The sequence below is a fragment of the Austrofundulus limnaeus genome, unplaced genomic scaffold, assembly GCF_001266775.1.
Source record: "Austrofundulus limnaeus strain Quisiro unplaced genomic scaffold, Austrofundulus_limnaeus-1.0 Scaffold245, whole genome shotgun sequence".
NCBI classification, from domain to species: Eukaryota; Metazoa; Chordata; class Actinopteri; order Cyprinodontiformes; family Rivulidae; genus Austrofundulus; species Austrofundulus limnaeus.
In genome coordinates, this window is record NW_013952647.1 from 148,254 (window position 1) to 158,877 (window position 10,624).

The 10,624-nt window shown below is 39.7% G+C and overlaps 1 protein-coding gene across 2 annotated transcripts in view; it reads right to left on the bottom strand.

Moving 5' to 3' along the window:
* The window catches only part of nit2 (nitrilase family, member 2), a 31,711-nt gene that overhangs the window by 10,848 nt on the left and 10,239 nt on the right, over positions 1–10,624 (bottom strand). Inside the window, exons 4-8 of one of the 2 annotated variants that reach the window (XM_014020233.1) lie at positions 7,069–7,157; positions 6,897–6,990; positions 6,734–6,808; positions 6,583–6,661; positions 6,093–6,191 (exon numbers count right to left, since the gene is read on the bottom strand). In XM_014020233.1, coding sequence (XP_013875687.1) covers positions 6,093–6,191; positions 6,583–6,661; positions 6,734–6,808; positions 6,897–6,990; positions 7,069–7,157 — 436 coding nt within the window. Of the gene's footprint in view, positions 1–6,088; positions 6,192–6,582; positions 6,662–6,733; positions 6,809–6,896; positions 6,991–7,068; positions 7,158–10,624 lie in introns of those variants that run through there. The other variant, XM_014020234.1, reaches the window with a different exon arrangement.

The window sequence follows — 10,624 nt, forward strand, 5'->3', positions numbered from 1 at the left end:
TTTTATTTATTTGTATTGTTTTGTTGTATGTAATGTTTTTTTAATGAAATGAATAAATACTATAAACTAAAAAAAATCTATGACAGGGTCACAGATCATTTTCTTGAAAAGGAACGGAGGGTAGAATTTATAACCCACACATTTTATTATGTAGGCCGAAACTGAGCTTCCTCTTCTTGAAAGACCAGCATCTGCCACTGGTGCAGGGGTTTGGTGTTTATCTGTGATCCATCACATCAAACAGAGGATTAAGTCCCAACATGGTCTGTAGATAAAACTGCTTATTAGAATGATCGAAAAAAGGATATTAAGGACAGAAATATTAATGAATTACTGTGATAAAAAACAGTTTTATCAGATCTCTGGAACTGCTCTTATCAGAAGGATCTAAGTATCAAAAAGTTTTTTTTTGGTTGTTTATTTTTTATTTTTTTGCAAATCATGAATATAAAGAAAGTGCTCAGGTCATTTTGACCAAATTGGACTTACTTCCCAAGTTGATGTGATGAAATACACGTTTCTCTATATAATCTAAATGCACAGGTAGCTTACTGTAACTACTCCTCCATTGCTAAAGCAGGTGTACATGTGGGCACTGTGTCCCTATGCAGACACAGWGGGAGAGTGTCTGCTGCCAGGAGAAACATGCATTCGCCTTCAGGCTGCAGGAAGCACCCAACATGAAGGATTTGAAGCCAATGGCCTCAACAGATGGGTGGTAGAGATGTCCTATGAATATTTGCAGGATGCAGGTCCGATTGGAGACAATGAACCACGTCATGAGTATGTTACTTATTCCTAACAAAGCACCCAGACATGACAAGATCAGAATTTTAATACTTGAATTACTTTATAGCCGTTTGRTTTGTGTCTAACTGAATCATATTTATTTTAGAGCAAAAGTGTGACAGTTTCATTTTGTGCTCCTATTTTTCTGTCTTAGTTTTACTATGCAGTTACTTTTAGTGATAGATTTTCTCAATTTATAATGCTTTCCCCCCTTCATAATTGTGTGTTCCCAGGATCTACAGATACATCGCATATAGAAGATTGAGCAGATTTATCTACTTTCGACTACACAGACACGACAGAAGAATTCACCCRGCCTGTGCCGTCTCCAAGATTCGAAGTGCATTCCCTTCTCAAGAGTACTGTGGTTTCCAGTACCCGTGACATGTCAAACTCTGTRGTGTAATGTTAATKACAATAAATGTATATAGTAACTGACCACTGCTGCTTGTGTGAAAATGTTTTTCTCATTTCTTGTCAGCTTTTGAGACCTTGCTACACTTATTTTTCAGGAAACACAAAAAAATCTTTACCCCAAACATAATTTTAGATACTCATAGATTTTGTCAAAAAATGACATCATACAGTATTGAAATACAACGAAAAAGTATGAMGACATGAAATGTTGATCATCACATTTATTTTTACTAAGTAATGTCACATCAGTTGTGTATTGTTGAATCGTGACTTGTGGCCAGCTATGGCTTCAGTCTTCACAACTTTCTCAAGTCTTGAGGTGAGGGGRGGAACAGGAGTTTGTGGGGCCAGACTCATCGTAGGAGGGGAACTCCAGCCGCATCTGCCACACGAGTTCCATCAGCTGTCTGACAGTCTAGAATGACAGGACAACAAAATGCCTATCAGATTTATCAAAAGAAAAATAAAGGAATACAAATTAAAGAACAAAAAAACTAAACCTAACAAAATGAGTAATTAGCTGCCTAAAGAGTATATCTGAGAGCAGGATACAAGTGATATTCTTGTATTACATAAATGGAATTTATGCAAAAGCATTCCACATCGTCAAATCAGTGTCCATTTTATTACAGATGCAGTGAAAGTGCGTACAAGCTAGGGCTGATGTTTGTTGTGAATAACTGGATACATACAGTGGGGAGAACAAGTATTTGATACACTGTTGATTTTTCAGGTTTTCCCACTTGCAAAGCTTGTAGATGACTGTAATTTTTATCGTAGGTACTCTTCAACTGTGAGTGATGGAATCCAAAACAAAAATCCAGAAAAATACAATGTATGATTTTTAAATAATTAATTTCCATTTTATTGTGTGAAATAAGTATTTGATACACCAGAAAAATGAAACTTAATATTTGGTACAGAAACCTTTGTTTGCAATTACAGAGATCAGACGTTTCCTGTAGTTCTTGACCAGGTTTGCACACACTGCAGCAGGGATTTTGGCCCACTCCTCCATACAGATCTCCTCCAGAGCCTTCAGGTTTCGGGGCTGTTGCTGGGCCACACGGACTTTAAGCTCCCTCCAAAGATTTTCTATTGGATTCAGGTCTGGAGACTGGCTAGGCCACTCCAAGACCTTAAGATGATTCCTACGGAGCCACTCTTTAGTTGCCCTGGCTGTGTGTTTTGGGTCATTATCATGCTGGAAGACCCAGCCACGACCCATCTTCAGTGCTCTTACAGAGGGAAGGAAGTTGTTGGCCAAAATCTCACGATACATGGCCCCATCCATCCTTCCCACAATATGGTGCAGTCGTCCTGTCCCCTTTGCAGAAAAGCATCCCCAAAGAATGATGTTTCCACCGCCATGCTTCACGGTTGGGATGGTGTTCTTGTGATTGTACTCATCATTCTTCTTCCTCCAAACATGACGAGTGGAGTTTAAACCAAAAAGTTCTATTTTTGTCTCATCAGACCACATGACCTTCTCCCATTCCTCCTCTGGATCATTCAGATGGTCATTTGCAAACATCAGACGGGCTTTGACATGCGTTGGCTTGAGGAAGGGCACCTTGCGTGCACTGCAGGATTTTAATCCTTGACGGCGTAGAGTGTTACTGATTGTTTTCTTTGAGACTGTGGTCCCAGCTCTATTCAGGTCATTGACCAGGTCCTGCCGTGTAGTTCTGGGCTCATTCCTCACCTTCCTCAAGATCAATGATGCTCCACGAGGTGAGATCTTGCATGGCGCCTCAGACCGAGGGAGATTTTCCGTTATTTTGTATTTCTTCCATTTTCTAATAATTGCACCAAKTGTTGTTGCCTTCTCACCAAGCTGCTTGCCTYTTGTCCTGTAGCCCATCCCAGCCTTGTGCAGGTCTACAATTTTATCCCTGAAGTCCTTACACAGCTCTCTGGTCTTGGGCATTGTGGAGATGCTGGAGTCTGATTGAGTGTGTGGACAGGTGTCTTTCATACAGGTAACGAGTTCAAACAGGTGCAGTTAATACAGGTAATGAGTGGAGAACAGGAGGGCTTCTTAAAGAAGTACTAACATGTCTGTGAGAGCCAAAATTCTTACTGGTTGATAGATGATCAAATACTTATTTCACACAATAAAATGGAAATTAATTATTTAAAAATCATACATTGTATTTTTCTGGATTTTTGTTTTAGATTCCATCACTCACAGTTGAAGAGTACCTATGATAAAAATTACAGTCATCTACAAGCTTTGCAAGTGGGAAAACCTGAAAAATCAACAGTGTATCAAATACTTGTTCTCCCCACTGTAGAATAGAATAGAGTAGAATAGAATAGAATAACTTTATTGTCTGTCCCAGATGGTGACATTTTTCTTTGACAGGGCTCCAACAACAGCATACTTGCATAAACACCCATAAAAACACATAAAAGGGACTGTTAAAAGTAACTGTTAAATACATTACAATACTGCTGTTATTTAAAAGTATTTAGAGTGGATATTGCAAGTGGAATAAGTGACTTTTTGTATATTGCTTTAAGGGCCAGAGGAACTTTGAACCTTCTGCCTGATGGGAGCAGCTGGAATGAGTGATGAGGGGATGAGCGGGGTCTTCTGTGATCAGGGTGGCCTTCCTCATCACAGAGCGGTCATGTAGTTCAGAAAAAGGGGTTTGAGATTAACCGATTATTTTGCTGGCCTGATTTTTGTTTTGTGACAGTTTGTTTTTGTGTTTCACAGTGAGGAAGTTGTACCAGAATAAAATGTTGAAGGTGATGGTGGATTCAATGAGTGATTTATAAACCAGTGTTAAAATGTCCTTGATATTAAAAGATCTCACCATAGGCTCCTTCAATGGCTTAACCACAGCACCACCATTCTTATATTTCGGATAAGAAACCTTCCACTGCTGGGCACCATCATGTTTTCTGGCCTGGTCCTTTGCCACATTATCATTGAAGCAGAGGGCTGCCAAAATAACTCTGCAAGCACAATAAAAAAGTCCTGGTATTAAAAAAGGCAACAAATAAACAATGAAACCCAAACATTATTTAATAAGCCTAAAGTGAAATAAAATTATTCATTTTGTTTAGAAAAGTAACAGTTATGTCAGTGCTGTATTACTGTCACAATGATGAACTTAGTATAACTCCTGTTCTAATTTTGAATAGGCTGAGCAAAAAGTGAACATACCTTGCTTCCATTGAGGGATGAAAAAAAATGTCCACGTTTGCTTGCAAAGAAGCAGACCACATTTTGAAATGACTCCAGGCATGATGTCTGCTCTGTAGGGCACAGCTGACGGACATCCTTCAGCAGCCTGGAGCTCAGTACAACTTCTTCGATAGCTTTCTGGGCTCTGCTGCCTGTCAACACACAATGTAACATCCAGAGGTCATGGAGCTTATAAAACCTCATTGTAAGCATTCACTGTAAATCAACTGTAGACATATACTGTAGCTCTGTCTCTTTCCATAGTGCCAGTCACAAGCTGGTTACAAAAAAAAACATTATCAAACAAAAACACAACAGGAATATCATAAACATGCCATGTTGTACGGATTGTCTGTAATTTACAGACTTTACGTCATTTTGTATGAATACGGCCATAAAGAACAAACTCAAGTTTTTTTCATGTTTGACTGATTTTTTTCAATATCCCAGTTTTAAATTTATTCAACATGTCAGAGCCTGTAGTAAAAAAATAATAAATAACATCAAATAACCATCAGAGCCTGTAGTAAAAAAAAACAATAACAACAAATAACCACCATCCAACTCGCTCTGTCAATATAAAAATAAGTTTTCCCGTTATCATTTCATCCTCCACTGACTGTACTACACTGCAATGCCCGTGCACCTGATGCGGTCCACCTGCACCCCCACCCCAAACCAAGACAATAAATAGCTGATGCAAAATCAGTTATACACAATAATAAACATATATGTTGTTGTTTATACTTATTTACCACTTAAACATCTCCCTTCTTTGTCTCCAGACTCGCTGTGTTCGCCACAACACTGTCCGACTCTGAACTGTCTGTTTGTTTCACCACAGTTTCCAAACTTGTTGTGTGCACTGCTCRTTGTTCTTCAGTCAATGTCTGGGTGTTGAAATGTCCTGCTGACAACAGAGGACACAAWTGAGRGACACTGACAGTGAATAAACCATGGCAGGTGAGAATGATAACGAACTTGACAAGCTAACAATGCTAACGCGATGCTATCCGAATACCATGTTAGCTTGATACTAGCTAACGCGATTCTAGTCCATAAAATAAACATTTAGAAGCTAGGGTAACAAACTYARGTTAATGAACTACTACAACAGAGTAAATGTATAACAATTTTAGACTATTTCATTTGTTTATTAATGCATGGATTGTATGTATTTTCTTGTCACAAAACACTAATTTACACATTGTTTTCAGAACATACCTGTAAGACATGCTTTTCGCTTGTAACAAAAAAATGTTGGCACTGCTTCTGGTAAAAGCTCCTGCTTTCCTGGTGTGAAGCTGAGTGGACGAAGAAGCCAGAGCTTGTACTTCAGGTGCACCTCTTCAAAGTGGTCACTGCACAGGCTGTCAAACGGCTTTGGAATGTACCGTATTTTTRGGACTATAAGCCGCGACGTTTTCCCTGAACTTTGAACCATGRGGCTTATAGTCCAGTGCGGCTTATACATGGATATTATAATATTAATATGGATATATTTGGTAAATGCAATTTTCTTCTGTACTCAACTGTTGCAGCTCAGTGAAAAATCACTTTAACACAGAACTTGTGCTTCTTTTTTCTTTTTTTCAAAGCCTGAAGGTTTTTCAAATGTCAGCGTCTTTCACTCACCATCATAACCTCCATAGTTACTGGTGTAAAAGTGATCATGGTGTTTTCTTACCAAGGGTTCACTACAGAGCTGTGACCCCAGGCCACGTAGGAGGCAGCTTCATCTCTGGCAGGTGATGCTGTGGCCACAAACACCTGGTTATCAACTGCCCTGTGAAGGAAACAACACAATAATGTCTGTAAAACTCTATGACAGAAAATCTGAACTTTAAAAAATATATGTAAATTATTCTCAAAAATATTAAAACACTCTCAGAATTAATAATGACACAATAAAGGCTTGAAGTTATTAATAGTGACCCTATTTTTTTTTTTACCTCACAAAACCTGGCTTATCTTTACATGAACAAATTATGTTACATTTGCAAGCAGCAGCTAGCTGTAGCACTTCCTGTGCAGTGTTCTGTTTAAGTGACACTAAAATGAAATGATACTGGTCCAGTTTTCTTCTACAGGTCAGTTTTTGGAACATCTGATTGTCGTTTCAGTGGTGAGTGAAGCGAGTCGACTCGTTCCGAATCTTAAAGGTGACCCAGTCTGACCTCGCCCTCTGCAGGAGCTCCCAGTGGGCCGGACCCGTCGTCATGTTGAAGGCTCCGGGGTAAACCAGCAGCTGGCAGCCTGAGGACAAACAGGACCAGCTGATCAGCTGTTCTCTCCGGTACCGTCCAGGACCCCTGCTCTGCTGCTTACCTTTCCTGCTGTAGAGCTGAGCCAGCTCTGCAAACCTCATGTCGTAGCAGATCCCCACGCCCACCTTACAGAATGCTGTAGGAGCACCAGGAGAGAACAGGATCAGAACAAATCCCTGTCAACGCTGCAGGACAAAGACGAGGAGTCTCTAACTGTCCCTCACGTGTGTCAAACATGGACAGGCTGCTGCCGGGGCTCAGCGTCTCGGACTCTTGGAAGCGGATTTTCCCTGGAACATCGATGTCAAACAGATGAATCTTTAAGGAAAAACARAAGGAGTATGTGAAAATTTAGTGTCTCTGTGGGGTTAATCAGTGCAGCTGATGCAGACACACCTTTCTGTGTTTGAGGAGCATCTCCCCATCAGGGTTGAACACTGCACAGGTGTTATARAACTTCCCACTATCCTCTTCAGGGATGGATCCTGTTGAGCAGCGTGGTTCACTTATTCACCATAAAAAGTTGTTACATATTAACATTTTTAAACTTCCTGTGTGAATGACTTCTAGTCTATAAACTTGGCTTATGTATTAGTACCAGGCGAGGTCATTTCTAAACTTCTGTCATTGTTTCACATCTTCAGCTTGACTTAAAGTGCCTGTGACGTCAAATGTTTGCAATAAATACGAATGCATTTTTGGAAAGACAATAATACTGTATTATGGGAGGTGGTGGTGCAGAGGGTAGAGAACCCGAGTCTGTGATCGGAAAGTTGCCGGTTCGACTCCCCGAACCAACCAGCCCCACCTTGGGCACCTGAGCAAGGCCCTTAACCCCCCAGCTGCTCCCCGGGCGCTGTAATTGGCAGCCCACTGCTCCACGTGTGTTCACATGTGCGATGGGTAAAATGCAGAGACTTAATTTCCTCATCAGGGGATCAACACAGTATATAAAAAATAATAATAACATATTGCAAAAATAATTTCACTCTGCTGTGATGAAGAGTTGTTGAGATATTTGCATTTGAAGTAACAGGACAGGGTATCTGCAGGTTTTAGCAAGTCAAATTTAAGACTTTTTAAGACCTTTTTAATACCACCTTGAATGAAATTTAAGACCGAAAATATAAGCGATGGTTCGGGGATTCTACTGTATTACAACCAAGCACGTGTGTGTTGCTCAATAAAAAGCACCGAARATAAAGGTATTCAGTGCTCTCTGGTTAAATTAGCTGTATTTTACAAGTGCAGTTATTTGGTTAGAAACAACCAAAAAAAAAATCATCTACTAAATACATTCATGGCATGAAACTTGTGTTTTAACCTCCAGTGTTGCCTTTATACAAAAATAAGTCATCCAGCTAACTGTCAATAAACATGCAATTTAACCTGCAGCATCACTATCCAACAAGTGTCTGAAGGAAGAGAAGTTTTAACAATTTTCTGTAGTTTATTTTTATGTAATATCAGTGTTTTGAATTGAGGTACTCTGATAAATTTGAAAAATTATAGCACATAAAGTGTCTTTATAAAGGATATGTTACGGTAAGTTCTTTTTAATTTTTTTATTAATTTGTTTATTTTTTGAGTTTCACAGATTTCTCCCCTAAAATCAATAATTCATTCAAAAGAGAATATTTATAGGATTATAGCTCATGTAATCACACTGACTGATGATTTGACATCCTTCTAGAAGGCAACTTGTGACCTATTATGTTCAAAGGTTTTCTATTTCTAGTGGCAATCATAGTCATACTATTTATTCTTCATATTTGATCATTCATGAATTATATTTATCACAGTTCAGTTAGTAGTATAGTTATAAAGATGACAAACATTTAGCACATCCAAACAGACAAAACACATTGTTGTTGTTAAAACATTTTGTAGAATTAACTTGTTCTTCACGGGTTTGAGGGAAAATTAAATTTAAACTGGGACAAATGTCTTTGCTGTGATCTGGAGTCTACAAATATTGCTCTTTTAGTGTTAATAAATGTTTAATGACTAATGCAGCAGCTACAACTTGTCTTTCACGATGAGAGAAACAGGATGAGCTCCCGCTGTGACGTGCTCTCTGTCAGAACCGGAGTTCGGTCAACTTGCACGTGTTTACGTATCACAGTAACGTAAAATGTTCACGTGCATTTGGCCTGGTGCGCTTTCTATAGTAAAATATCGACAACGCTCCGAACACATAAACGTTTAACACAGTTGGACTTTAGATACAAAAGGTCGGGGCTTGGTTCTGGATGGGTAAGGGCACACAGGTAGCTCTTCAGCACGTGCAAGTTGCACGTCTTTAAAATAACTACGACACTCTGAACACAACAACATTTAACCCGGTGTTTAACATAAAGTTAGAGTTAGATAAAAAAGACACACGCAGGTCGGGGCTCGGTTCTGGAAGACGGGCTGAAGTAACGGTGTAACAGCTCAGCATCTCCTCGGCTGCAGCGAACTGGTTACATGCAAACACTTACGTTTAATGCTTAGACATTTAATAACTTATTACGTAACTTTACCTTCATGCGGGGTGGGTGGTTCTGGTAGCGGGTCGAAAAANTTGAGATATGAAAATTTCTCAAGATGCTTATTTTATGCTTTTCTTTCAGCTACTATTAGCTTAAAAACACTTTTCTTTCCTCCTTTAATAAAGTTGTAGAGAAAGAAACGGGAGTAAGTGTGCTCTTTACATTACAGAACATAATTTTATGCAATTCAGATGCATTAACTACTTATAGCCATAGCATCCTGTACTGCAAGAAGAGAGTGATTTCCAGTAGGTCAGAGTGGGCTTTTCACTTGAACAACCGCAAGGACTTATATTAATGTCATCTGTAATGTTTTGTTCCGACTGTATTGAATGGGACTCTTATTTTGAAATATCCAGTTGCTGAAACCGGCAGAAGTACCACTACTGGTTAAGGAAGTTGAGTACCGGTGTAAACAGAACCCCCGTAGACTTGTGTGACGGTAGCCTGGAAAAACCAGACCCTCGTCTTTCACTTTGCTTCGTACGAGGGTCTGGACTCTCGGTTATAGAGAAGCAATTCTTGCTGGAGGCGTGGCCTCCGTTGAAGTTGAAAACGATTGGATCGGTTGGCCGCGATGTATGTCACTGTGAAGGAGGCTAAGCTAAGAAGCTAACCGGAAATTGTGTGCGCTGTAAACAACCCTACTGAGAGGAGAGAAGTACCGTGCTGAACGAGACGACTGTAAATGAGAGCTGCTGGTTTGTCAGACAAATTTAATTTAATTTGGAAGCCGTATTAACACGGACTGGCTTCATTCACTTCTTCCACTGCCATATGCTAAACTATAAGCGGACACTGCGGAGAAAATTGACGTCCTGTTCTGATTGGCCCGGACGAAAATTCTCCTGAAGAAATCCTTGTCTGTGGTAGAAATCCCAGACGGAGCAGTGAAGGGAAACTAGAATTGAGCGGAACAGTGTAGGAAGGCAAGGGCCAGGCTACTGTGCAGGTGGATTTATTAACAAACCGGCAGACACACCATTCACATTAAATAAACTCAATATTTCCCAGCTTCTCATACAAAGAGGAAACAAAAAGCATATAAAACCTAAAAGTGTTCAGTTTTTCTGTAGATCAGCTATGACTGAACTTTTCTCATAATTATGAGATCAGGAGTCTAATTATTTTTTTATTTGGTAAATGCAATTTTCTTCTGTACTCAACTGTTGCAGCTCAGTGAAAAATCACTTTTAAACACAGAACTTGTGCTTCTTTTTTTCTTTTTTCAAAGCCTGAAGGTTTTTCAAATGTCAGCGTCTTTCACTCACCATCATAACCTCCATAGTTACTGGTGTAAAAGTGATCATGGTGTTTTCTTACCAAGGGTTCACTACAGAGCTGTGACCCCAGGCCACGTAGGAGGCAGCTTCATCTCTGGCAGGTGATGCTGTGGCCACAAACACCTGGTTATCAAC